The sequence below is a fragment of the Tetrahymena thermophila genome (assembly GCF_000189635.1).
Source record: "Tetrahymena thermophila SB210 genomic scaffold scf_8254478, whole genome shotgun sequence".
NCBI lineage: Eukaryota > Ciliophora > Oligohymenophorea > Hymenostomatida > Tetrahymenidae > Tetrahymena > Tetrahymena thermophila.
In genome coordinates, this window is record NW_002476253.1 from 1 (window position 1) to 27,055 (window position 27,055).

The window sequence follows — 27,055 nt, forward strand, 5'->3', positions numbered from 1 at the left end:
AAGTTAAAATAGCTAAAAAATTTTAGTTTTAACAAAAATCAATAAATAATGATGATAATTTTGTTTATAAAAATTGTTTATTTAAATAAATTGATTATTAAATATACAAAAAATATCAATAATAATAAAAATAGTATCTTTTAATTAAATATACCTCAGATTAATATGGAGAACCTAATGAGATAAAAGTGAAGAGCTTTTAAACTTTTTTTATTAATTTTTATAAATTTAAAGGATATTAATAAAAAAATTAATAATTACTTTTTCGAGATTATAATATTTTTTAATCTATTATATCATTTATTTTTTTTTTCAAAAATATTGAATAGCAGTTTATGAAATTTAATTAATTAATTAATTATAAATAGATAAAAAGAACAAATAAATATAACAATTAATTAATTATCAAATATTAATTTATATATTTGGTTCTATGATGAGATATCACATCAAATTGATTTAACTTTCACTATTTAAACTTAATATTTGTATTTAAAACATATAATTTAAAATATAGTAGGAATTAGAGATGGCCAGTTATTTATTTAGTCATATTTGAAAAAAACCTTGTAGTTAATGTTCTTAAATATAATAAAAATAATTTATCAGTAGATTTTTCTGTTTTAGCTCTGTAATTTTGGAATATTTATAATATCTTTAATTATAGCCAGATGCCATACAAAAATTTCATAATGACATATTATGAAATATATTTTTTTATTTATTTATTTATTTATTTATTAAAAAATCTGATTTATATATATATATTTTTTAAATGAATTATAATTAATTTATAATTTAATCTATTATAATTTCAATTATAAATAATTTTTTTACATCAAAAATTTTAAATTGAGCTAAATAACTATTCAATTTTTTTAAAAAATAAAATAAATGATATAATAGATTATAAAATATAACAAATTATAAGAAGTAATTATTAATTTTTTTATTAATATCCTTTAAATTTATATAAATTAATAAAAAAAGTTTTTAAGCTCTTCACTTTTATCTCATTCGGTTCTCTATATTAATCTGAAGTATATTTAATTAAAAAAATTACTTTTATTACTATTAATAATTTTTGTACATTTAATTTTCAATTTATTTAAATAAATAATTTTTATAAAAGAAATTATATTCACTGTTTATTGATTTTTACAAAAACTAAAATTTTTTAGTTATTTTAACAAAATTTTCATTTCAATTTTTAATTATTTATTATTTGATATTTTTTCTTCATTTTTTGCTATTAAAACTTATACTTAATAAAAGAAGTTTATTTTTTTTGCATTGTAATATTTTTAATTATAAAAGTTAATTTAAAATATTAAAGATCTTTATATTTATTTGATTTGTTTTTTTTTCTTCTTTTTATTATGATTTTTTATTTTTTGATTCTTTGTTAATTTTATTAATTATTAATAAATCTTATTATTTCATATTATTTGTTCATTTTTTCCTCCTAATTAACTAGAGTAAAATGCCTATTTAATTTATAAAAGGAGAAATGCATTATATATTAATAACATAATAAATAAAGCTAAATTAGCTTAAAGCCGCTTTATTTTTAAGTTTTTAGAAAGCTTTAAATTCACTAAATGTAAAATTTGAAAACCTAGGGTGAAAAAAAATTCATAAAAAATATTTAAAATTTTAATTTTTAAAATGTAAAAACTGGTATATAAAACTCACTTTTTAGAAGTTTGTATTGCAACTTATTCTATTTAATGATATATTTTTCTTCAATGTTAAAAAAGTAATAATTAAATTGGTGATGAAGGATCATCAGGCTTAGGTTCTGCTTTAGCAAATTGCATTAATCTCTCAAATTTGACACTTGACCTTTGGTAAAAACAGATTATTTGTTTTGGATTGTGATATTTTTAATTATAATAATTAATTAAAAACTATAAAGCTCTTTTTTCTTTTTCTTTTTCTTTTTATTGTGCTTACTTTTTTTTTGTTCTTTCTTTGTTAATTTAGCTCATTTATCATTTTATTTTAAACTTTTGCTTTTATTATTAATTAATCTTATTATTTCATATTTTTTCTTCATTTTTTCCTTCTAATTAACTATTTAATGATATTTTTTTCTTCAATAAAAAAGTAGTAATTATATTGGTGCAATGGGTGCATCAGGCTTAGGTTCTGCTTTATCTAATTGCATTAATCTCTCAAATTTGACAATTTACCTTAAGTAAAAACAGTTTATTTGTTTTGGATTGTGATATTTTTAAATATAAAAACTAATTAAAAACAATAAAGCTCTTTTTTCTATTTCTTTTTCTTTTTATTGTGCTTACTTTTTTTTTTGTTCTTTCTTTGTTAATTTAGCTCATCATTTTATTTTCAATTTTTGCTTTTATAATTAATTAATCTTATTATTTCATATTTTTTCTTCATTTTTTCCTTATAAATAATTATTTAATGATATATTTTTTCTTCAACATTTAAAAAGTGAAAATTAAATTGGTGCAATGGGTGCATCAGGCTTAGGTTCTGCTTTAGCAAATTGCATTAATCTCTCAGATTTGAAACTTTACCTTGCGTAAAAACTGTTTATTTGTTTTGGATTATTATATTTTAAATTATAATAACTAATTTAAAACAATATAGTTCTTTTTTCTTTTTCTTTTTATTGTGCTTACTTTTTTTTTTGTTCTTTCTTTGTTAATTTAGCTTATCAATTTATTTTCAACTTTTGCTTTTATTATTAATTAATTAATCTTATTATTTCATATTTTTTCTTCATTTTTTTCTTCTAATTAACTATTTAATTATTTATTTTTTCTTCAATATTAAAAAAGTTATAATTAAATTGGTGATGAAGGATCATCAGACTTAGGTTCTGCTTTATCAAATTGCATTAATCTCACAAATTTGACACTTTAACTCGAGTAAAAACAGTATATTTGTTTTGGATTGTGATATTTTTAATTATAAAAACTAATTAAAAACAATAAAGCTCTTTTTTCATTTTCTTTTTATTGTGCTTGCTTTTTTTGTTCTTTCTTTGTTAATTTAGCTCATCAATTTATTTTCAACTTTTTCTTTTATTATTAATTAATTAATCTTATTATTTCATATTTTTTCTTCATTTTTTGCTTCTAATTAACTATTTAATGATATATTTTTTCTTCAATATTTAAAAAGTGAAAATTAAATTGGTGCAATGGGTGCATCAGGCTTAGGTTCTGGTTTAGCAAATTGCATTAATCTATCAAATTTGACACTTGACCTTGAGTAAAAACAGTTTATTTGTTTTGGATTGTGATATTTTAATTAATAAAAACTAATTAAAAACAATAAAGTTCTTTTTCTTTTTATTGTGCTTACTTTTTTTTGTTTTTTCTTTGTTAATTTAGCTCATGATTTTATTTTCAACTTTAGCTTTTATTCATTAATTAATCTTATTATTTTAAATTTTTTCTTCATTTTTTCCTTCTAATTAACTATTTAATGATATATTTTTTCTTCAATATTAAAAAAGTTTGAATTAAATTGGTGATGAAGGATCATCAGGCTTAGGTTCTGCTTTATCAAATTTCATTAATCTCTCAAATTTGACACTTAACCTTGGGTAAAAACAGTTTATTTGTTTTGGATTGTGATATTTTTAATTATAAAAACTAATTAAAAACAATAAAGCTCTTTTTTCTTTTTCTTTTTCTTTTACTTTTTATTGTGCTTGCTTTTTTTTTGTTCTTTCTTTGTTAATTTAGCTCATGATTTTATTTTCGACTTTAGCTTTTATTCATTAATTAATCTTATTATTTTAAATTTTTTCTTCATTTTTTCCTTCTAATTAACTATTTAATGATATATTTTTCTTCAATTTTAAAAAAGTAATAATTAAATTGGTGATGAAGGAATATCAGTCTTAGGTTCTGCTTTAGCAAATTGCATTAATCTCTCAAATTTGACACTTTACCTTTAGTAAAAACAGTTTATTTGATTTGGATTGTGATATTTTTAATTATAAAAACTAATTAAAAACAATAAAGCTCTCTTTTTCTTTTTATTGTGTCTGCTTTTTTTTTATTCTTTCTTTGTTAATTCAGTTCATCAATTTATTTTCAACGTTTGCTTTTATTCTTAACTAATTAATATTATTATTTCAAATTTTTCTTCATTTTTTCATTCTAATTAACTATTTAATGATATATTTTTTCTTCAATATTAAAAAAGTTTTAATTAAATTGGTGATGAAGGATCATCAGGCTTAGGTTCTGGTTTAGCAAATTGCATTAATCTCTCAAATTTGACACTTTACCTTGCGTAAAAACACTTTATTTGTTTTGGATTGTGATATTTTAAATTATAAAAACTAATTAATAACAATAAAGCTCTTTTTTCTTTTTCTTTTTCTTTTTATTATGCTTGCTTTTTTTTTGTTCTTTCTTTGTTAATTTAGCTCATCAATTTATTTTCAACTTTTGCTTTTATTATTAATTAATTAATCTTATTATTTCATATTTTTTCTTCATTTTTTCCTTCTAATTAACTATTTAATGATATATTTTTTCTTCAATATTTAAAAAGTGAAAATTAAATTGGTGCAATGGGTGCATCAGGCTTAGGTTCTCATTTAGCAAACTGCATTAATCTATTAAATTTGACACTTTACCTTAAGTAAAAACAGTTTATTTGTTTTGGATTGTGATATTTTAAACTATAAAAATGAATATAAAACAAAAAAGCTCCTTGAATTTATTTTTTAGCTTTTATTTGATTTATTTTTTTATAATTTTTATTCCAATAATATTATTTTATTTATTAATTTAAAGAATAATTTTTAATTTAAAAAGTTTATTCTATTTTGATATTTATTAAAAATTTACACAAATTTATTATAAAAATTTTAGCTCTATGAATGAATCATAAAAATTCAAAGTATTAAGCAATTGTCTTAAATCAAAAAGATTAGTTGTCTTTAAAAAAATATTCTACTGATAAATAATTGGCTAAAAAAGGATGAATAGATATAAAATGTTTGAATAATATTATATATTTTATTAATTAATATTTTGAAAAAGTGAGAGAACATTACTTCAGGGATATTTTGTCACAAGATCGATATTGGAAATCGTACTAATTTTACTATTTTAAAAATAAATATATTTTATCTCAATTATCCATATAATCACACTCATCCAATCAGATATTCTAAATTAAAAATAATTATTTTAAAATCAGATTATATATACCATAAATCCCATTATTTTTTATCTGAATTTCAACTTAGCAACTTATTTACTTATTTACTTATTTTGAGAATAAAATTTTTTTGTGAAAAAAACTAGCTAACTAGTAACAAGGGTTTTATAAAATATGATCATAATTTTTTAAATATGGAAAATTTATTAAAATATTTTTTATGTTGAAACAAATAAAATAAATAAAACATCTATCATAATTTTTAAAGCTTAAAATGCGGAGAATAATTATATCTTCATAACGTATCTGAATATTATAAAAAAAGTAATAATAATTACTGATAATTTGCTTGAAATATCTCTTTAACTATGGCAGCCTGTATAAAGTTAACTTTAATAGAATTAATATGAAATAAGTCATGTATTTTAGCTAAATAAAACTTAATTACTTAGTATTATAAAATTATAATAGCAATTTCTTAAAGAAAAGTGATTTTAATATTATATTTTTTAAGCAGCTCTAAAAGTCAGTTTACTGCCATGATGAAAATGGCGACATTGATGGCCAAATAGATTTGAAAATTCAAGATAAAAACAATTTTTCTTATCCTTTCATTAAATGAAATTTATCTCATTAAGATAGAAGTAAAATTATCTTAATAAGATTGATTTTTTTTATTTGAAGTAGGTTATTGATTTATTTCATATTTGCTTTAACTAAGGCTTTTATTTTATTTTGAAATTACAGAATCCTTCAAAGAGCATAACCAACCCCCAAATAAATCTAAAATTAGTAATTATTTTTAAAAGCGGCCAAATCAATTATGAGTATATCAGAAGCTTAACAATCTAAAAGTACAATAATACAACTTAAAAGAAGGTGAAGATTTTAGCAAAGATATTCTTAAACAATTAAATGATAATAAATCAAGAATTTCTACTATCTTGCGATATCTAGCTATCGAGTATTTCATAGAGTGCTCACCTTCTGTTGTCAAATAGTTAATTTATTGAAATAGAGAGCTCTCATAATATATAGAGAAATAAATTGGTACAGAGCTTATGTAAGCGCTTAAATCAATGAGAAGGTTTTAGATACAATTTTTCCCACATACAAGCTCAATGAAGATTGTTTAAAATTAGTGTTTTAAGAAATGATGAAAGAGTAAATGAAATTAAAAAATAAATAAAACCAATAATAAAATGAATAGGAAAATAAATATTTTTAAAAATTATTAATTTATTTACCTCTTATTGAATAATATCTATTTGCTGTTACTCTTGGGGTCTCCAGTAAAAAGAGAAAAATTTTTGAAGTTATTAAAGGAGGGAGATTGCTTCTATTGTTATTCATTCTAGATTCGTTCAATTAAATGCTATGAGAAAACTGCTATATTTCATTGCTGTGTTGGCGCTTAAGAAATGTTAGGACTTAAATAAGTTGAAAAGGGCTTAATGGAGAATTAGAGACTAAATGAATGGATGTAAATTTATTTTTAGAAGACTGAAATTACTTTAAAAGGAACTCCTGATTAAAACATATTGGTTAATCTAGATTTAAAATATATGATCTAGATGGTTTCTTTTGAGATAATTTGGCATCTAAGTGTGACCATCAAGAAAACCAAATAGTTAAATAGATTAATAATAAAATCAAGAATTATAACAATATCAAACTGATGATATTCTTAGAAAATAGATGCTATTAAGTAAATTTAACACGAATACAGAAAAATTGAATATGAATTTTAATTCATTGTTGAACTCATAAATTTTACATATTCATACTGATTTAGAATTTGATGAAATTTCTCCAAATTAAAATAATCCTGATAGGATGAATCAAGTGTTAAAAATGTTAACGAAAAAAATTTTAGACTTCTTAACAAAACTAAAAATTCATGAATAAATATAATTTTTGAAGTTTTGTAAATTTGATAAATTCATGTTTGTTGTTTCATTTAATGAAAATCATTTGAATTCTTAATTATTATTTACAAAATAAAAATTTAATTTTCAATATCAAACCCAATAATGAAAAACCGATTATTAGCTAGCTATTTTCAAATAAGATTTACATTTAGAATTATAAATAATAAACTGAAATAGAAATTATAAATGAGCTTCTGTCTTAAAATTATTACCTATCAGCATTATAATTTAAGGAAATTACAAAAAAAATAATTTGAATATATATGCATATAAGATGTGATTGAGTAAGATAACCTCTTTTCCTTTTTTTAGCATAAATTTCAAAAATAATCTAAACATTTGTCTAAATTTCTTTTAATTAAATATACATTAATTACTATAGATACCCTATCCAAAATTAAAAAGGCATTTAACTCTACTTTAGATTTGCTTAGCACAAATTTTATATTACATTTATTTTTATATTTTATAATTTTTTTATTTAAAAATTTTTATCAAAAAAGAAGAAAAAAAATAGTGTTGTGAGAAACAAAAAAGTGAAAAAAACAATCTTATTTGATTGAGTAAATTTTCTTAACTGATTAATAATTAGATAACTTTTGTATTTGCTTAATTGATATTAATACATGAATTTTTTTTAGCTTTACATATTTTTTAATTTTTTACTTGAATTTCTACTTTGCTACGATTCTCGCCTTTACGATAATTCGCTCCCTGTGTTTGAACCTTTTCCAAAAGCTGTGATTGATCCAACTATTCCTTGTAAGAATGGCTCATCAGATGTGATGACTTATTTTAGAAGCAGTTAAATAAATTTACTTGCTGTCAGCTTGTAGAAATGTGGTTTTGGAATTTATGATGTGACAAATGTTTAAGAAGGTGTTTAACTTGTAAATTTCTACCCTTACTCGCCAAAAAAAGGATAAGTTCTCTCTCTGAGTATTACAGACTCAAATAAATTTATTTGGGTTAGTTATAAATCAGGGTTTCTTGATATCTAAGATGTATCTTAATCATAATTTCCAATAGTTTTAACACAGAATATTACATTTAAAGATTAATAAGACTATGTTATGAAAGTTATTTAATTTTAACAATTTAACTTAACTTTTTTAGCATGTATTAATAACTTCAAACTGATTTCATTGGCAAATAGCAATATTAGTATTATCTAAACAGTTGAAGTAAATGATTTTAACATATATGATATTTAATTTGCATTGTAGAATTCAATTCTTTGTGTTCAAAGCTATAGCTTAATAAACTTCTACTAATAAAGTATTGAAGATTTAAAGAAAGGCAAGTTCAATAATATTTGCTCTTACTCACCAGGCCAAGGTTCTACTTTGAGTTCTTTTTAAGTAATTCATGAAAATATACTAGTTATATAAATATAATATATCTAATACATCATGGTTGATATTTAAGATTATATTAATTCTTACGACGGAATTACATGCGATCCAAGTAAAATAATTCAACTTGATACCTATCCTTCTAGTCCATTAGGTAATAAATTTGCTCTTTCAATTGATTAGAATTTCTTGTATACTTAATTGAGTTCGATAGGAGTAGTGGTATTTGATATCAGATAAAAAATGCTAGAGCCCTTTTAAATTATTTAGACTGGTGGGACTTGTGCAGATTTAAAGCTAAGTGATGATGGAAATTACATATTTTATTCGAGTTGGTATAATGTTCAAATTTTTAAAAAAACTATTCCAAACTTAAACTTAGATGTACCTAACCTCCTACTGAATAACTATTAACTTGTTAGTAATTCCTTCTATAAACCTCCTGGCGGAAGTTTTGATAATTAAATGTATTTTTAGACCCCTGAAAACATTTTATATGTTTCAAGATACAGTTATGGAAGCGCATTTTTTTAATATAAAGGAAATGGAATTCTGTAATTAGAATCATAATTAAACAATAATGACTCAAGCATTTCTGTGTCCTATTAAACTAGAGTTCCAAATACTAGTATAATCTATCAAAGTTTAGAGTCACAAGGTCTCTAAATTGTGGATTGCAAAGATATAAATGCACCAAAAATAGTAAAGACAGGCATTACTCTAGGTTAATCTAGTTACAGATTTGAGCAAATAGAATTCAATAAAAAAGGAAATTTAGCTTTTGTCGCTAATTTAGTTAATGTAATTATTATAGACACAAATGACCCATTGAATCCTAAAGTAGTTTCTGTAATAAATACTTCAGTCTACTTTGAAGGTGATTCAAGCCTTTACACCCTTGGTCTTTCCATAGATGAAAAAACTTTAATTTTGAATCCTTAAGATTATGGTATTGCTTTTGCAGACATCTAAGATCCTTCTAACCCTTACTTGTTTTACAAGCTAAATCTTGGAATAACATATTCATTTACGTAAATTTTTTTAAATTAAAGATAGTTTTAGTAATGCATTATTAATTAAGCTGCTAAAAGTGGAGGGGGGAGTTTTCAGCAAAAGTTGGCATTGCAAATTATTTCCATACTTTTTAAAACATTTCTTTTTTTTTGATTTTCATTGTGTAAAAGATTAATTTAAACTCACTCAATAGCTTAAATATTTTATTTTAATTCAAGTAATTTTACTATTTTCTCTTCATAAAATATTAATAAAAATATAAAAGGTTGTCATCAGATGGAAAATATATTTTTTTATGTGTTAGCTTTTAAGGTATCCATATTTATGGTATTAATTCTGATAGAAGTATCACATTTGTTTCGAAATTTTCAACTAGAGGTGTTGTTGGATCAGCATTACTACTAAATAATGATAACTACCTAATTATTTCAACTGAAGAGATAGATTCATTAATTTTAGTGAGTATAGTTGACAAATCTAATCCAGTAATATTGCAAATTCTTTCTCTTCCTGATAATGATCCTAATTGTTGGTTGGTTGCTGCACCAGATTACTCTTATATATTTGCTTTATCTTAGCTTGCATTATATTAATGTTTTCTCTAAAGTCCAATAATTTTCCACTCTTCTATTTATAAATTGAAAAAAATCTCAAATTCTAATATATACTAAAAAGAATTAATACCAAGTAATATGACTTTTTAAGTGGGAGATTATATTCAAATTTATTTAGTTAATATTTACTAATCTAAAAGCGTTTAAATTAAAAAAGCTTAATACTATTTTAACAATGTTTTACTAGAATTACCTAGTTGGATATAGTTTTCTCCATAAAATTAAGTTTTAAGTATATAAACGTCCAATGAATCTTTAGTAGCAGGCAGCGATGGAATGTATTAAAGTAAATCTCTTCAATAGGTAGTGTTTTTATGCTACTAATAGTTAGATGACTTTGCATTCGTTAACTAATTTCTTAATATAAATTAAGAAGATTCTGTTAAAATTAAATAAATATGCATGAACGTTGGATATTTAGATTCAGCTGGCTTTGTATCTTCTTAGTACTCCCCTTAAAATGTGTTTTAATTCTTAGACACTAACTCACTTAATGTTCTTTAGAAGTGGAACTAAACACAAGGTTAATTCAGTTAGGTTTTAAGTTTCATATAAATAACTTTAAATCAAAATATAATTAACTATACAATTTAATTTTATACACAAACTTCCCTCATAGTAGATTTATCTAATTCTGTGAGCCCAATATCTTCAAATCAGAATTCTATAATTGTAACAATAAATACATCATATGGAAAGTTTGTCAATAAACTTTATTCAGGAATACTTGTTCTCATTAATTCTGAATAAAATACTATACAGCTTCAAGGTTCTGTGATTAATGTTAATCAAGCTTTAGAGTAAACAATAAAATTATCTTTAAATAATACACAAAATGTAAACTAAACTGAAATTTAAATAATTGTGAACGATCAAATTAACTACAATTATGATTAAACACTTTCATTATAAAAATCTAAATTTATTTCTTTGCAGTCTCCAGTTTTACTTAAAAGCATTCTACAAAATGATTTTAATAATTAGTTTCCAAAAGGCTAAATTGCAGTTTAAACTCCATTAAGCTATAGAATTGGTGATCAAGTTTTCTAATGTCTAGACTCTCCTCAACTAACCTACACTGCAAAAATAAAAAAGGATGATGGGTAATATGAAAATATTCCAGCAGGCTACTGGCTCTCTTTTTAATCAAATGAAAGAACTCTTGTAGGAACTCCTTCAACAAACTTATTTTATTAGAGCGAGACTATTTTAATAGAAGCAACAGATGGATATACAGTTGCATCTGATGAATTTACAATGAGCGTTACTGTTATCCCTTTTTATTTGGTGATATAAATTATTATTTAAATCCTAGGACCCCTATTAGGAATTTTAGGGATCTGGAAATACAGAACAGTATTTTACAACCTAATATTTAGATACTTCTTGACATACACGAAGGAAGTAGCATATTAGTAAGAATATTATGAAAAAAAGATATTTATAAGTGGAAACACTTTAAATACTGCAATTTAATTATGGAAAGAAATTTAGAATTAGATAAAGCCAAAGTACATATAGTAATAAATAAATTAAGTCTTCAACAAATAAAATTCAGTGATTTAAATGAATGTATTTCACGAATAACTTAATTAGAAGGCAGAGACTTTTAATTTATAAGAAGAGATGAAAAAATCAATTTACCCATAAGGCATTCTATAAGTAGATGATGAAGTTTATGAATAAATTTTATCTCCATAAAATGATGAAAATCTAACTAAGATAGGAGATTTACAATCTGTATTTTCTTAAGAAAATATCTTGAAATATCAAACACCCTATAAAAATTAAAGCTAGAGTAGATCACAGAGAAAATTTAAGTAATCTAGATTAGTGACTCAGTCTATGTAAAATAAAAATTATCAGGAGAAGATCACCTAAAATCTATGCAAAGATTTAAATGTTAAAAGCATTTAATAAAGCTAATTAAATCCAAATAATAATTCGTTAAATCTAAATTTTTAACTTTTTGAAAGTTCTGGTTAAATAAATTTTAAATATATTTAAGAATTAATAATTTTGTAACAGTAAACTGTCAACCCTACAAGAAGAATACTAACAAATAAATTGTAAAAAGAACTAGAAAATGAAAATTCGTTGCTTTCGACTATGATTAAAGGACTTGCAGCTGAATATTTTGTTGAAAATTATCCAATAGTAAAGAGAATTATTATCTTACTTTAAGAAAAGGCCCTTATCATATTCAAAAAAACAGATTGGTACAGAGCATATGTAGGTTTAAAATAAGTTTAGTAAGACTAAGAGGATTACTAAGCTTAATATCAATTAAAGTATGAATGCATAAAGCTTGCATTTAAAGAGATAACAGAAGATATGAAAAAAGAAACTAATCCATAAAACCAAAGAAATAATAACCAAGAACAATTATATAATGGATTAAGTGTTTATGATTTATCTATTTATTTACCTCTTATTGAATAGCATTTATTTGCTATCGCACTTGGGGTTACAATTTAAAAAAGAAAATTCTTTTAAGTTTCTTTTGGAGATTCCTTTCACTGCAACTCTTATCAAATACGTGCTATAAAATTTTATGAAAAAGGTATTTTATGCCGTTGCTGTGTAAAGGCATAAGAACTTCTTGGAGTAGATTTAGTTGAGAAAGGACTCTCTGAAAATGAAAGACTACCTGAATGGATGCAAATCAATTTTTAGAAGTCATATATTTAAATTAAAGGCATGCCAGATTAAAAAAGTGTAGGATAGTATAGGATTAAAATATATGACTTTAATGGTTATCTATTAAGATAATTTGATATTTAAATTCTCCCAAATCAGCAATTAACAAATAGGCTAATAACAAAATCACCAGAAATAGACTCTTAGCAAAATATAGATACACCAAAATATTAAAAATTTAGTTAATTCAATAAAACTAATTTCCTATTGAGTGCCTTAACTCCTAAAACTAAAAGTGATGAAGTGTTAGAAGAAGATGATATAAAGACAAGTAAAATAAAAAATATTATCAATAAATCAAATAGTAAAAATATTGATGAGTAAAAGTTTTTTACAACTTAATGAAATAATTATAAATATCAAATATAGTATTTTTTCTATACATATTTTACATACATGTATCCAAAAATTAAAAATTATTTAGCCAAATTTTATTCTTTATTACCATTATTAATTCTCAAAATTTATCTAAATTTAAAAATTTTGATGTAAAAAAATTATTTATTTTTGAAATTATAATAAATTAAATTATTAATTAAATATAATTCTATTTTAAAATATAAAAATCAGATTTTTTAATAAATAAATAAAAAATCTATTTCATAATAAGTGGCATGCAAGCCACTAAATTTTTGTATGGCATCTTGCTACAATTAGAGATATTATAAATATTCCTAAAATCACTGATCTAAAACAGAATAATCTATTTATAAACATTATTTTTATAATATTTAAGAACATTAACTACTAGAATTTTTTTAAATAAGACTAAATAAATAACTAGCCGTCTATAATTCCTACTATATATATTTTTAAGTAAATGTTTTAAATAAAAATATTAAGTTTATATAATGAATGTTAAATTAATTATTCTGTGATATCTCTTCATAAAACAAAATTAATAAATTAATATTTGATTACTAATTAATTATTATTTTTATTTGTTCTTTTTATCTATTTATAATTAAATTTCAAAATAAAAAATAAATAAATAGCTTGCTATTCAATATTTTTGACTAAAAAAATAAATGATATAATAGATTAAAAAATTTTATAAATTAGAAGAAGTAATTATTATTTTTTTAATTAATATTCTTTAAATTTATATAAATTAATAAAAAAAGTTTAAAAGCTCTTCACTTTTATCTCATTAGGTTCTCCATATTGATCTGAGGTATATTTAATTTATAAATATTATTTTTAATATTATTAATATTTTTTATATATTTAACTTTCAATATATTTAAATAAATAATTTTTACTATAAAAATTTTCATGATTATTCATTGATTTTTACGAAAACAAAAATTTTTTAGCTGTTTTAACTTAATTTTCATTTCAATTTTCAATTTTTAATTATTTATTATTCATTTTTTATTATTTAATATTTTTCTTCATTTTTTACTATTAAAACTTACACTTAATAAAAGCAGTTTATTAGTTTTTGATTGTAATATTTTTAATAAGAAAAGTTTATTTAAAATATTAAAGTTCTTTTAATTTATTTAATTTATTTTCCTTTTTCTTTTTTTTCATTCTTTGTTAATTTTATTAATTAATAATTAATTAATCTTATTTTATCATATTTTTTCTTCATTTTTTCCTTCTAATTAACTAGAGTGAAAAGCCTATTTAATTAATAAAAGGCGAAATGTAATATATTTTAATAACATACTAAATAGAGCTAAATTAGCACAGCTTTATTTTTTAGTTTTTAGAAATCTTTAAATCACAAAATGTAAAATTTGAAATAATTTTTACAGTATTTTCAAAAAACATATCATTTTTTTAAAAAAAAATAATTTTTTGAAATTTTGTTAAAAAAGTAATAATTGTGGGTGTTTACTTGTTATTAAAATGATTTTATATAAAATGATTTTGAAAGTATGAATAGTTAAGGAATCGTTAGGGGAAAATTAGTTTTGTGTAGAATGTACTTGATGTAAAATGATTTTATAAAAAATGATTTGAATGCTAACTTATCCTTAGGCGCTAAACGACCTTTTTCTCTATATATCTAATTAACTATTTAATGATATTTTTTCTTCAATATTTAAAAAGTTATAATTAAATTGGTGATAAAGGTGCATCAGGCTTATGTTCTGGTTTAGCAAATTGCATTAATCTCTCAAATTTGACACTTAATCTTAGGTAAAAACAGTTTATTTGTTTTGGATTATGATATTTTTAATTATTAAAAAAACTAATTAAAAACAACAAAGGTCTTTTTTGTTTTTCTTTATATTGTGCTTGCTTTTTTTTGTTCTTTCTTTGTTAATTTAGCTCATCATTTTATTTTCAACTTTTACTTTTATTATTAATTAATTAATCTTATTTTTTCATATTTTTTCTTAATTTTTTCCTTCTAATTAACTATTTAATGATATTTTTTCTTCAATATTTAAAAAGTTATAATTAAATTGGTGATAAAGGTGCATCAGGCTTAGGTTCTGGTTTAGCAAATTGCATTAATCTCTCAAATTTGACACTTAATCTTAGGTAAAAACAGTTTATTTGTTTTTGATTATGATATTTTTAATTATTAAAAAAACTAATTAAAAACTATAAGGTCTTTTTACTTTTTCTTTCTTTTGTGCTTACTTTTTATGTTCTTTCTTTGTTAATTTAGCTAATCATTTTATTTTCAACTTTTACTTTTATTTTTAATTAATCATATTTTTTCTTCATTTTTTCCTTCTAATTAACTATTTAATGATATATTATTTCTTCAATATTTAAAAAGTGGCAATTAAATTGGTGATGAAGGTGAATCAGGCTTAGGTTCTGGCTTAGCAAATTGCATTAATCTCTCAAATTTGACACTTAATCTTCAGTAAAAACATTTTATTTATTTTGGATTGTGATATTTTTAATTATTAAAAAACTAATTAAAAACAACAAAGGTCTTTTTTGTTTTTCTTTATATTGTGCTTGCTTTTTTTTGTTCTTTCTTTGTTAATTTAGCTCATCATTTTATTTTCAACTTTTACTTTTATTATTAATTAATTAATCTTATTTTTTCATATTTTTTCTTCATTTTTTCCTTCTAATTAACTATTTAATGATATATTTTTTCTTCAATATTTAAAAAGTGGCAATTAAATTGGTGATAAAGGTGCATCAGGCTTAGGTTCTGGTTTAGCAAATTGCATTAATCTCTCAAATTTGACACTTTATCTTCAGTAAAAACATTTTATTTATTTTGGATTGTGATATTTTTAATTATTAAAAAACTAATTAAAAACAACAAAGGTCTTTTTTGTTTTTCTTTATATTGTGCTTGCTTTTTTTTGTTCTTTCTTTGTTAATTTAGCTCATCATTTTATTTTCAACTTTTACTTTTATTATTAATTAATTAATCTTATTTTTTCATATTTTTTCTTCATTTTTTCCTTCTAATTAACTATTTAATGATATTTTTTCTTCAATATTTAAAAAGTTATAATTAAATTGGTGATAAAGGTGCATCAGGCTTAGGTTCTGGTTTAGCAAATTGCATTAATCTCTCAAATTTGACACTTTATCTTCAGTAAAAACATTTTATTTATTTTGGATTGTGATATTTTTAATTATAAAAACTAATTATAAACAATAAAGCTCTTTTTTGTTTTTCCTTATATTGTGCTTGCTTTTTTTTGTTCTTTCTTTGTTAATTTAGCTCATCATTTTATTTTCAACTTTTACTTTTATTACTAATTAATTAATCTTATTTTTTCATATTTTTTCTTCAATATTTAAAAAGTAATAATTAAATTGGTGCAATTGGTGCATCAGGCTTAGTTTCTGGTTTAGCAAATTGCATTAATCTCTCAAATTTTGCACTTAATCTTAGGTAAAAACAGTTTATTTGTTTTGGATTATGATATTTTTAATTATTAAAAAAACTAATTAAAAACAACAAAGGTCTTTTTTGTTTTTCTTTATATTGTGCTTGCTTTTTTTTGTTCTTTCTTTGTTAATTTAGCTCATCATTTTATTTTCAACTTTTACTTTTATTTTTAATTAATCATATTTTTTCTTCATTTTTTCCTTCTAATTAACTATTTAATGACATATTTTTTCTTCAATATTTAAAAAGTAACAATAAAATTGATGATAAAGGTGCATCAGGCTTAGGTTCTGGTTTAGCAAATTGCATTAATCTCTCAAATTTTACACTTAAACTTAGGTAAAAACTGTTTATTTGTTTTTGATTATTATATTTTTAATTATAAAAACTAATTAAACACAAGAAAGGTCTTTTTTGTTTATCTTTATATTGTGCTTGATTTTTTTTGTTCTTTCTTTGTTAATTTAACTCATCATTTTATTTTCAACTTTTACTTTTATTATTAATTAATTAATCTTATTTTTTCATATTTTTTCTTCATTTTTTCTTTCTAATTAACTATTTAATGATATATTTTTTCTTCAATATTTAAAAAGTGACAATTAAATTGATGTAATTGGTGCATCAGGCTTAGGTTCTGGTTTAGCAAATTGCATTAATCTCTCAAATTTGACACTTGATCTTAAGTAAAAAAGTTTATTTGTTTTGGATTGTGATATTTTTAATAATAAAAACTAATATTTCTCTTTATATTGTGCTTGCTTTTTTTTGTTCTTTCTTTGTTAATTTAGCTCATCATTTTATTTTCAACTTTTACTTTTATTATTAATTAATTAATCTTATTTTTTCATATTTTTTCTTAATTTTTTCCTTCTAATTAACTATTTAATGACTTATTTTTTCTTCAATATTTAAAAAGTGACAATTATTTTGGTGATAGAGGTGCATCAGGCTTATGTTCTGGTTTAGCAAAGTGCATTAATCTCTCAAATTTGACACTTAATCTTCGGTAAAAACAGTTTTTTTTTGTTTTTGATTATAATATTTTTAATGATAAAAACTAATTAAAAACAACAAAGGTCTTTTTTCTTTTTCTTGATATTGGTCTTGCTTTTTTTTGTTCTTTCTTTGTTAATTTAGTTCATCATTTTATTTTCAACTTTTACTTTTATTATTAATTAATCTTATTTTTTCATAATTTTTTTCATTTTTTACTTCTAATTAACTATTTAATATATATTTTTTCTTCAATATTTAAAAAGTAACAATTATATTGGTGATAAAGGTGCTTCAGGCTTAGGTTTTGGTTTAGCAAATTGCATTAATCTCTCAAATTTGACACTTGATCTTAAGTAAAAAAGTTTATTTGTTTTGGATTGTGATATTTTTAATAATAAAAACTAATATTTCTCTTTATATTGTGCTTGCTTTTTTTTGTTCTTTCTTTGTTAATTTAGCTCATCATTTTATTTTCAACTTTAACTTTTATTATTAATTAATCTTATTTTTTCATATTTTTTCTTTATTTTTTCCTTCTAATTAACTATTTAATGACATATTTTTTCTTCAATATTTAAAAAGTTATAATTAAATTGGTGATAAAGGTGCATCAGGCTTAGCTTCTGGTTTAGCAAATTGCATTAATCTCTCAAATTTGACACTTAAATTTCGGTAAAAACAGTTTATTTGTTTTGGGTTGTGATATTTTTAATTATAAAAACTAATTAAAAACAATAAAACTCTTTGAATTTACTTGATAACTTTTATTTGATTTATTTTTTATCTTTTTAATTCCACTAATACTATTTTATTTATTAATTTATGAAATATTTTTTAACTTAAAAGTTTATTCTATTTTGATATTTATTTAAAATTTACACCAATATATTATAAAATTTTTAGCAAAATGAATGAATAAAAATTCAAAAGCAAGTGTCTTAAATCAAAAAGATTAGTTGTCTTTAAATGGTGATAAATATGTGACGAAAAAAGATGAGTAAATATTTAATGTTTGAATAATATTTTTTGAAAAAGTTTTTTCACCTAAAATATAAACAGATAGATAGATAGATTTTATTATTGATTTTATATTTAAAAATATCATTCATATTTATTTTTGTAAGTAAATAAATTATTTATAAAAAATAAAAATATTAAAAAATAAAATTTAATTAAATAAATTAATTTCTCTTAAGCAAACCCTATGGTTTCTCCAAAAACGATCAAATAATTTGAAACTTTTAGTATTATATTATATCTTAATAAATTATATAAATGCCAAGCTTTTTATTCCAGTTATATTTTAATCTGAAATATTATCAATAAATCATGTTTCTATCCTTTTTTTATTTATCATGATTGATTAAATACCATTATTTAAATATAAGGGAGTAATCAAATTTTACTTTTTATTTTAACTTTTATGGTTATATAATAAATTAATATTTTTTTAAAAAATAATTAATCATACATATTTAATATATTATATATATATATAAAAATCTTTTAAATTAAAAATTAACATCTGAAATTACTTAATTATTTATAATAAAAAATCATATTAAATTATTAATTAATTAATTAATCAAATGTATAGCAGACAATTTCAGGAGTTAAAGAAATTTTTACTTTTCCACATCGATCCATAAGAATTTAATAAATACCTGGAAATACTATACAGTATAATATATTTAAAAATTTTTAAAGTTTGTTTACTTTATTAAAGATAGAAATAAAAATAATATTTCCTACATTTTTTGTAACATTTTATAAATATCAAAAATAAAATTTTTATCTACAATTAAATATTTATTAATTATTTAAAAATGAATATTTTCAGAGATCTAATTAATCAAGTAAATGGAGTTATCCTTTTTCTTTATAGAAGGCCTTAAGAGCTTGAGTAGTAGTCTAATTTTTAAACATCAAAATATAATTAAATAATTGAAGAAGATAAGTAAAATAAAATAAATACCTCAAGTAACTGATTATTTTTTTAATCATCAGGGAAAAGAGCTTTAAGTTTTTTACATGTCTAATATAGTCCCCATAAAGATCTGTAATTATTAGACATTCTATTTAAAACAAAAGAGTAATAACTTCTAGCGTTTAAAAGATCACTGTCAGCACCCATAGTGTAGTATATCTAGTTATTTAATTTTTTATTGATTATTTAATTGAAAATATTAAAAATAAATTAATAGTTTTTATTTACTTCTGCAACTCTAGTCATATAGATGTATCTCTTGGGGTATAAAAGGATTAATTCTTCATAACAGTAAAGAGCTTTAGGATAGCTTTTATTAAAGATTTAAACATAAGTATTGATTTAATTTATTTTAATAATTTACTTTAAATTTTCTAAGTAAAAGTCACCTAACTCAAGCCAGGCTTCACCGTCGTTAGGATTTTCTTCCAAATAAGTATTCATTTTTTAAACGAAATTTGATTAAGCACCATCAGTTTTGGAATATCTTTATTGAGCTACTAATCTCTTTTTAGTATCCTAATATTATTTATTATTTTAACCAATTTATTTAATTAGAGAGTTAATTAATAATTTAGATTAATTTAATTTTGAAGAATCAAACAACAAACAAAACTTTTTCGCTTCTACCAAATTTTTTAAAAATAAAAACGTAATTCTTTTACATAATCAAGCAAGTTCTATGAAAGGTTTTCTGCAACTTATGTGTCAAAGAACTCAGTTCTTCCTGCAGCTTCAATTAACACAACTTTTATAAAATATTTTTAAATGATTTAAATCCGCATATTTTTTAAAAAAAAGATATTATTTCAAATATTTAATCATCAATTAATTAATTAGTTAGTTAGTTAATTACCTTGCATCAAACTAATTTTAGGTGAATCAGGGAAGTTAGCTTTTAATTTCTTGAGACATTTCTATATATTTTTTAAAATAGAGATTAAAATGATGTAAGCTTTTAGCATTTCTTATTAAATGTAAGAGCAAGAAATCTATTAATTTATTAATTACATCAGCTATGTAGTATAATTGCAAATCAATAGCAGCATTGAATAATTCTTCCAAAACAATGAATTCTTTTTATTTTATTTAAATAATAAATCAGTATTGCTAATACTATTCACTTTTTGTTAAGCTAATTCGATTTAATGATTTATTTATAAAATGATTTGGCATATTAGGAAAAGGTTTACATTAACTTCCTAATTGGCTGCGATTATTGCGTATTAACTTAATTCCAAATTCTAAGACAGTATCAGCAAAAGAAAGAGCATTATTTCTAACTTTTAAAATAACTGTGCGCATGTCATTGAAACTTTAACTGGTCTTCTTCAAGATTCTATGAATTAACTTTTGTTCTTCCATTTTTGAGCTTTTTATAAGTGATTTTTTTATGAAATTATCCTATTTGTTTGTTTTTTAATGTGTATTTCTTTGCTACTTATTTATATTTATAAGGCTAATAAAAAAGCGAAAATTTTATTAATTTAAATTGATTTAATTATTTATTTAATTAATATTAAGCAGAGTTAAACTGAATAATCGCATATCATATTTTTAATAAATAAATAAATATTACATTGAAAAAATACAATCAAGCAAACAACACATCTCTTGTTATTTCAATGACAGGTTCAAACAATAGTTTTTACTATTTTTGATTATTTCAAACTTTTTTATATATCTAATTAGTTAATCTAATATCTTATTTCATTTTTAATAAATTAGCATGATAATCCCACGAATCTACCAATCAACAAACTTTATCTTCATTCAAAATTAATAAAAAATCAATCAGTCAATTTAGATTTGTTTTTTGGATTAAAATTATTTTGATATATGAATTACTTACTTGATTTGATAATTTTTTTCTTCAAAACTTCTTCAAATCATGATTTAAATAAAATCCCAAAATAAATATTTAAATTAACCAAAAAAAGGATATTAAACAAAATTATGTTGCATATGAAAATATTATCTTTGTAAGTTCTTAAATAAAAGTTAAAACTTTTTTGATTTAAAAGTTAAAGCGTTTAAAATGCTTAATTTAAAGTAAATTAAATAATAATAAATTATGATAAATATTTTAAATTTTATTTGGATATTAATTAACATTTACAGGATATATATATTATGTATTAATACATTTATTAAAGAGTATATTTATTTTTTTTATTATTTTTCAAATAAATAAGCAAAACCATGAGAGGAATAAGTAAAATAGAATTATGGGATACATAGAAAGAGCTTTTTTATCAGGGTCAATAATGCTTGACATAAAAGCAACAGAAGCTGGTTTTTAATAAAAAGATTATTTTAATAAAATTAGATTTAATTACTTTATTTATTGTTTTAATTTTGAAGAAAAAATTGTTTCTAAAATAAATTTATGTATGTTTTACATGTGCTAGACCAAAGAAAAGCAAATCCTACGATAGATGCCTTAATAATCATGCTTTGATAAATGACACTAAATGCAGTCAAAATAACTGCTGCAAGGACTATTGGAAAAATACAATAACCTAACACACATAAACATTATAATATATGAGCATTTCCACCTAAGATATTACAATTGACAGTAACAATTAAAGATCCACCCCATATTATTAGGAATATAGTAGCAAATAAGTTGTTGTTATCAGTAGTTGATAGAGTTAAAACACTATTTTTTTATTTATTTTTAAAGAAAGAGTTAAGATAATAATTAATTTATCAAATCAGAAGTAATTAGTTTTTTAAAACTATCAATAAATCAATCACTTGACTTGATTTAATTTATTCGTTATTAATATCAATTTATTTAGCTATTGAATGAGTAATATTTATATATATTAATAAATCTCAATGTAGTTACAATGACAATATTAAGCAGAATAGTAGTGGACCCCATAAATCCCCTAATAATTTGTATTGAAATAATATTATGATTATGTTTACTATTTTTAAATTACATTCTCTTAAGGATTTTCCTGTTTCTTCTCTAAATCTAGGGAGTAAAACATACTTAAGTTTGTGTCCTATCATTTTTAAATCTCTTCCCTAATTTCAATTAATGAAGTTAAATATTATTATTTATATTGAATTTATCAAATATTTACAATTGTTTTTGAAACGGGTTCATCTAAAGTATCATACTATGCATCTGGAGATGTATCGAAGTAGTCTGCGTATTATTCAAAACCCTTACCTGGATCTATAGATTATTAATTTTATTTTCAACTGATTTTTGAAATATGTTTTTAATACAAATCTTAAAAATATTTATTTACTAAATTTATCCATATTCGACTTATTAAGGACATTCGAATTAAACAACTTAGCTTCAGTCATTTATAATATTTAATTTGCTTTAAAATAACTATCTTACTTACTTACTTATATATATATATTTGTTTGCCTTTTATAATCTGCTAACTTAATAATAAATTATTATGTAAAAATTGTTTGTTGCTTTTAATTTTGAATTTAAGAAATCTAAGATTTATATTATCTATAACAGAGCAATCAATAAATACCAAAAAATATTTAATTTTATTAATTGGATCTATTTATACTTTGTGATGTTTGTTTGCAAGCTAATACATTTTTATTATTTCCTAAATATTATTTAAATTAGATAGATAGATATCTCTGTTTTATTTTTTCGGTTTTTTAAATAAGCTTCATAACCAAGTAAATAATTTTGAAGCTATTTTAAATAAAATGAATATTATTTTTTATATAAATAACAAAAATAGCTTTTTTGTTAGCTAAATTTAATTGGAGCTGTAAATAATTATATTTTAAAACATTCTTCCTATCTTTTAAAGATATTTTTAAGTGTTTACAATATCAACTTTACTAATTTAATAAATATTATTTATTTATTTATCATTTTATTAGTAAAAAATTATTTCAGTAAATTCACATATATTGAGAGTTAATTTAAAAAATTTTATGAAATAAAAACAAATTATTTAATTTTAGTTTTTAAAAAATTAGAATATGCTTACTTATTAAGGAAAGTTTTTGGTGAAGCTTACTTAATTTAATATAAATAATAATTTTATTTAAAAAATAATTTATAAAATAGATTTATGAATTAAACATTGAAATAATCTATCTATTATTTTTCTAATTAAAAAATTTTATAGAAAAATATAAAATCATAATCAAAATAAAGATTTGAAAGTAATTTCTTTAAGTGCAGATGGATATATATATTAAATAATTTTTAAATTTTTTTGTGAATGAAATTATCATTTGACTAGATATAAAACAAAAAATTTATTAAAAAATAAAACCTTGCCTTTCTAAAAAATAGTTAGTGATGCCACTTAATATTTTACTTAAACATTTAATAAATTTATTTTTTATTTATTTATTTTGCATTAAATTTTATTTGTATAAAATGAATGAGATTATTCAATCAGATATAATTATTTATATATGTACTTATTAAAATAATTAATTAAATATTGCCTTAAATAAATAGTATGGATTTTACTATTTTGTTTTAATCAATACTCATTATAATTTAAAGAATAAAAAGTGTTGTATCTTACTAATTTTTTGATTTTTTTCAAGCCAATATCAAATTTTAACATGATATCATAGTCTGAATTTAATATAATATCTAAAAATACTAAATTATTACATTATTATAAGCTTTTTATAAAATTTTTAAAAGCTTTATCTTCTTTAGTAATTTCAACTGAATGTGAAGTTTCAAGATTAAAACCAGTCATAATAAGTTAAAAAGAAATTAATTCTGGTAACTTTTCTAAACTCTTTCCAATAATTTCTAATGCTTATTAGGTCTGCAAAGTTTTTTTAATATTGAGACTCAATTTAAATATATTCTTGCAGTTTTGTAAATTTACTAAAAGGTTTTAGACTCCATCATCAGTAATACTGTTTTTGGATAAATTAATATTTAAATTAACTATGTTTTACCATTTTCCTATACTTATTCCTAAAGACTTTACTGCCAGATCTTCTAATCTATTCGAACATAAATTCAATTTTAATAAATTAATGTCCTTTAGCTTTTCTAAGCTTTTTGCAATGCTTTTTACGCCTTCTTAGCCGAGTTTATTGAATTTCAAGCCTAATTTTAAATATGCTATACTTTAGCATTTTTCTAAGCTCATTCCTATATATTTAGCACCTTCTGCACAAATCGCATTATACCCGAGGTTTAGATTCAATTAAATGATATTTTGGCAATTTTCTAATATCATTCCAATATTTTTTGCACCCTCTGCTCGAAGATTATTTATACTCATTTTTAGATCCAAAAGCTCTAAATTTTTACAGTTTTGAAAAATTAATCCAATATTTTTCACTCCAGTAGCACCAAGATAGTTGTCTTTTAGGTATAGTTATATAGTTTCAATATTCTAACATTTTTCTAAACTTTTTCCTAGATGCAAAGCTCCTATTAACCCTAACTTATTAAAGCTAAAATCAAAAAGCAAATCAGAAATATTTTTGCACTTTTCTAAAGAGATTCTTATATCTTTAGCTGTTTTTGCATCAATATTTTTCTTTCTAAAGTTTATTATTAGAATTTCAGTATCAACTATTTTTTAGAGTTCATATAATTCATTTATTTGAATGCACCTTTTCTCTTTTTATATCCTAAGTTGTTTAAGAGAGTTTTCATTTATAGAAAATTAATCTAAGCTTTAAAGAAGGGAATATGGTAGAAGTTTGGTATCATCGTTATTTTGATCAATCATTTTACAGAGTATTTATTCAACAAATTTAAATTTCTTTGAATTTTTAAGAAAGGGTAAAGCTTGAAGTAGACTTGGTTAATTAATAATATCTTATTTTTCATTTTAAGTTAGTCTTCTCTATATAAAAGCTTCAATTAAAATTATTCCTAAGTTAAATATATCAGAATTTTTCATATTTGAATTATATTATATAACTAATCCTTGAGTATTTTCAGAATCTCTACAACAAAATATTTAAGTAGACTTAAATGATTAAGGAGTTTGATTTAATCCAAAATCAGTTATCAAGAATAAATTATTATATTTAGAAAATAAAATATTATTAGGTTTAATATTATTATGAGTTATACTGTTTTCATATAAAATAATTAATCCCTTTAGCAGTTAATATGCCATAGCCAATACTTATTCAAGTTCCAATTTATTTAGATTCAAGATGGTGTCTAAATTACAAGAACAATACTGATAAACTATAGCAAACAATCCATGTTCTTCATCCTGAATAGATTCAATAATATATAGGACATAGCTTTCATTCCTAATCTTTTAGAGAGTTTACATTTATTCATCAATCTTTTTTTTGTTGACTCTATTTACCCCATTAAGCATTTGAATAACCTTAATAGAAACTAAGCATCCAAATTTAATTGAATAAGCAACTATCATATAAGAAAAATCGTTCTTACCTAAAAGTTTTTAATATTTATAATTATTTTTATACAAAAATTCTTTAACTATTTTGTCTCTCAATTCATTTGCGCAATTTTCTTTCTATACCAAACTGTTGTTTTGATTACCCATTATATACTTACTTATCTCTGTAATTTTAATTTCAAAATTTTAATTGGCTTTAAATTCCTTGTTATTTACATTAGTATTCGACTCAAAATTGATGATTTTCTTTTAATTTTTAAAAAATTAATTATTGAGATCATATAAAATACCTTTATTGATTTATTTATTTATTGATTATAGACAATTTATTTTTTTATTAAATATCTAAAATTAAATTGCAAATAGCATTTAAGAATATTATTATATTTTATTATTAAAGATTTCTTTAGAATTAAATAAAGGATTTAATTATAATTATTAACATAAATGATTAACTTCTAAAAAGCTTATGTATTATCTAAAATATATTAGATAAGTTTTTATATTAAATCTTTTTACAAGATTATAAAAATTTATTTAATTCTTTAACAAAAATCAAAAAAGAAAAAATTTAAATTTCATTTTAAAAAAATTGAATTATCTAGTTTAGAATACATGTATTTAAAGTAAAAGGAATGTTTGTTTTGAATTAATAAATATTTATTTATAATTTATAAAAATTTTTAATTGAAATATTGAATTAAAAATATAACATTTTTAAAACTAAAAATAATAATTTAAAATAAAAAATAATTAATAATTATTTAAATAAGTTTGATTTAAAGTTAATTAATTAGCTTATTTATTATAAAATAATAGAAAAATAAATAATTTAGAAATATATATATTTTTATTATACATTAAATGAAATATATATCCATCCTTTTAATATAAAAATTTAATTATATTAAATTAAAATTAATTTATTTGTTTGTTTGTTTAAAATGCTATTTTAAAATTTTTAAAAATTTTCAAATCCAAATCATTTATTTTGTTTGATAGGTTATTTAAAACCTTAAGCAAGATTTATTGTTAATATATATTATCTTTATTTGTCTGTCTTAATAATAGATTAAAGTTAGATTT

General features: G+C 20.7%; 7 protein-coding genes across 7 annotated transcripts; 4 read left to right on the top strand and 3 right to left on the bottom strand. All coding sequences in view use genetic code 6, as the record gives it.

Annotated features, from left to right (window-relative positions):
* Nucleotides 1-1,760: 1,760 nt before the first annotated feature.
* Nucleotides 1,761-4,956, top strand: TTHERM_001244548 (hypothetical protein; the record flags this gene model as incomplete). Its single annotated transcript, XM_012799327.1, has 10 exons — nt 1,761-1,850; nt 2,111-2,200; nt 2,462-2,551; nt 2,811-2,900; nt 3,157-3,246; nt 3,494-3,583; nt 3,850-3,939; nt 4,192-4,281; nt 4,546-4,635; nt 4,869-4,956. Coding segments are annotated over 10 exons (898 nt in total), but the record flags the coding sequence as incomplete, so codon positions are not given.
* Nucleotides 4,957-6,362: 1,406 nt separating this feature from the next.
* TTHERM_001244549 (transmembrane protein, putative) lies at nt 6,363-6,839 on the top strand (the record flags this gene model as incomplete). The annotated part of the gene is made up of 1 exon (XM_012799328.1): nt 6,363-6,839. The coding sequence occupies one exon, from the start codon at nt 6,363-6,365 to the stop codon at nt 6,837-6,839; it is 477 nt and encodes a 158-aa protein (XP_012654782.1).
* Nucleotides 6,840-7,717: 878 nt separating this feature from the next.
* TTHERM_01244550 (dystroglycan-type cadherin-like domain protein) lies at nt 7,718-13,119 on the top strand (the record flags this gene model as incomplete). The annotated part of the gene is made up of 2 exons (XM_001022621.2): nt 7,718-9,477; nt 9,726-13,119. 2 exons carry the CDS (start codon nt 7,718-7,720, stop codon nt 13,117-13,119), a joined length of 5,154 nt encoding a protein of 1,717 aa, XP_001022621.2.
* Nucleotides 13,120-14,705: 1,586 nt separating this feature from the next.
* Nucleotides 14,706-18,575, top strand: TTHERM_001244554 (cyclic nucleotide-binding domain protein; the record flags this gene model as incomplete). The annotated part of the gene is made up of 13 exons (XM_012799329.1): nt 14,706-14,716; nt 14,836-14,925; nt 15,184-15,273; nt 15,518-15,607; nt 15,867-15,956; nt 16,214-16,303; nt 16,517-16,606; nt 16,853-16,942; nt 17,200-17,289; nt 17,523-17,612; nt 17,866-17,955; nt 18,185-18,274; nt 18,506-18,575. 13 exons carry the CDS (start codon nt 14,706-14,708, stop codon nt 18,573-18,575), a joined length of 1,071 nt encoding a protein of 356 aa, XP_012654783.1.
* An 863-nt stretch (nt 18,576-19,438) lies between these two features.
* On the bottom strand, nt 19,439-20,954 carry TTHERM_01244570 (O-linked GlcNAc transferase-like protein; the record flags this gene model as incomplete). The annotated part of the gene is made up of 8 exons (XM_001022623.3): nt 19,439-19,513; nt 19,578-19,748; nt 19,818-19,899; nt 19,954-20,108; nt 20,255-20,337; nt 20,446-20,506; nt 20,601-20,665; nt 20,783-20,954. The coding sequence occupies 8 exons, from the start codon at nt 20,952-20,954 to the stop codon at nt 19,439-19,441; spliced, it is 864 nt and encodes a 287-aa protein (XP_001022623.2).
* Nucleotides 20,955-21,771: 817 nt separating this feature from the next.
* On the bottom strand, nt 21,772-22,922 carry TTHERM_01244590 (terbinafine resistance locus protein Yip1; the record flags this gene model as incomplete). The annotated part of the gene is made up of 6 exons (XM_001022625.3): nt 21,772-21,881; nt 21,992-22,254; nt 22,447-22,489; nt 22,544-22,631; nt 22,691-22,785; nt 22,862-22,922. 6 exons carry the CDS (start codon nt 22,920-22,922, stop codon nt 21,772-21,774), a joined length of 660 nt encoding a protein of 219 aa, XP_001022625.2.
* A 1,169-nt stretch (nt 22,923-24,091) lies between these two features.
* Nucleotides 24,092-26,116, bottom strand: TTHERM_01244600 (kinase domain protein; the record flags this gene model as incomplete). Its single annotated transcript, XM_001022626.3, has 1 exon — nt 24,092-26,116. One exon carries the CDS (start codon nt 26,114-26,116, stop codon nt 24,092-24,094), a length of 2,025 nt encoding a protein of 674 aa, XP_001022626.3.
* Between the last annotated feature and the right edge of the window lie 939 nt (nt 26,117-27,055).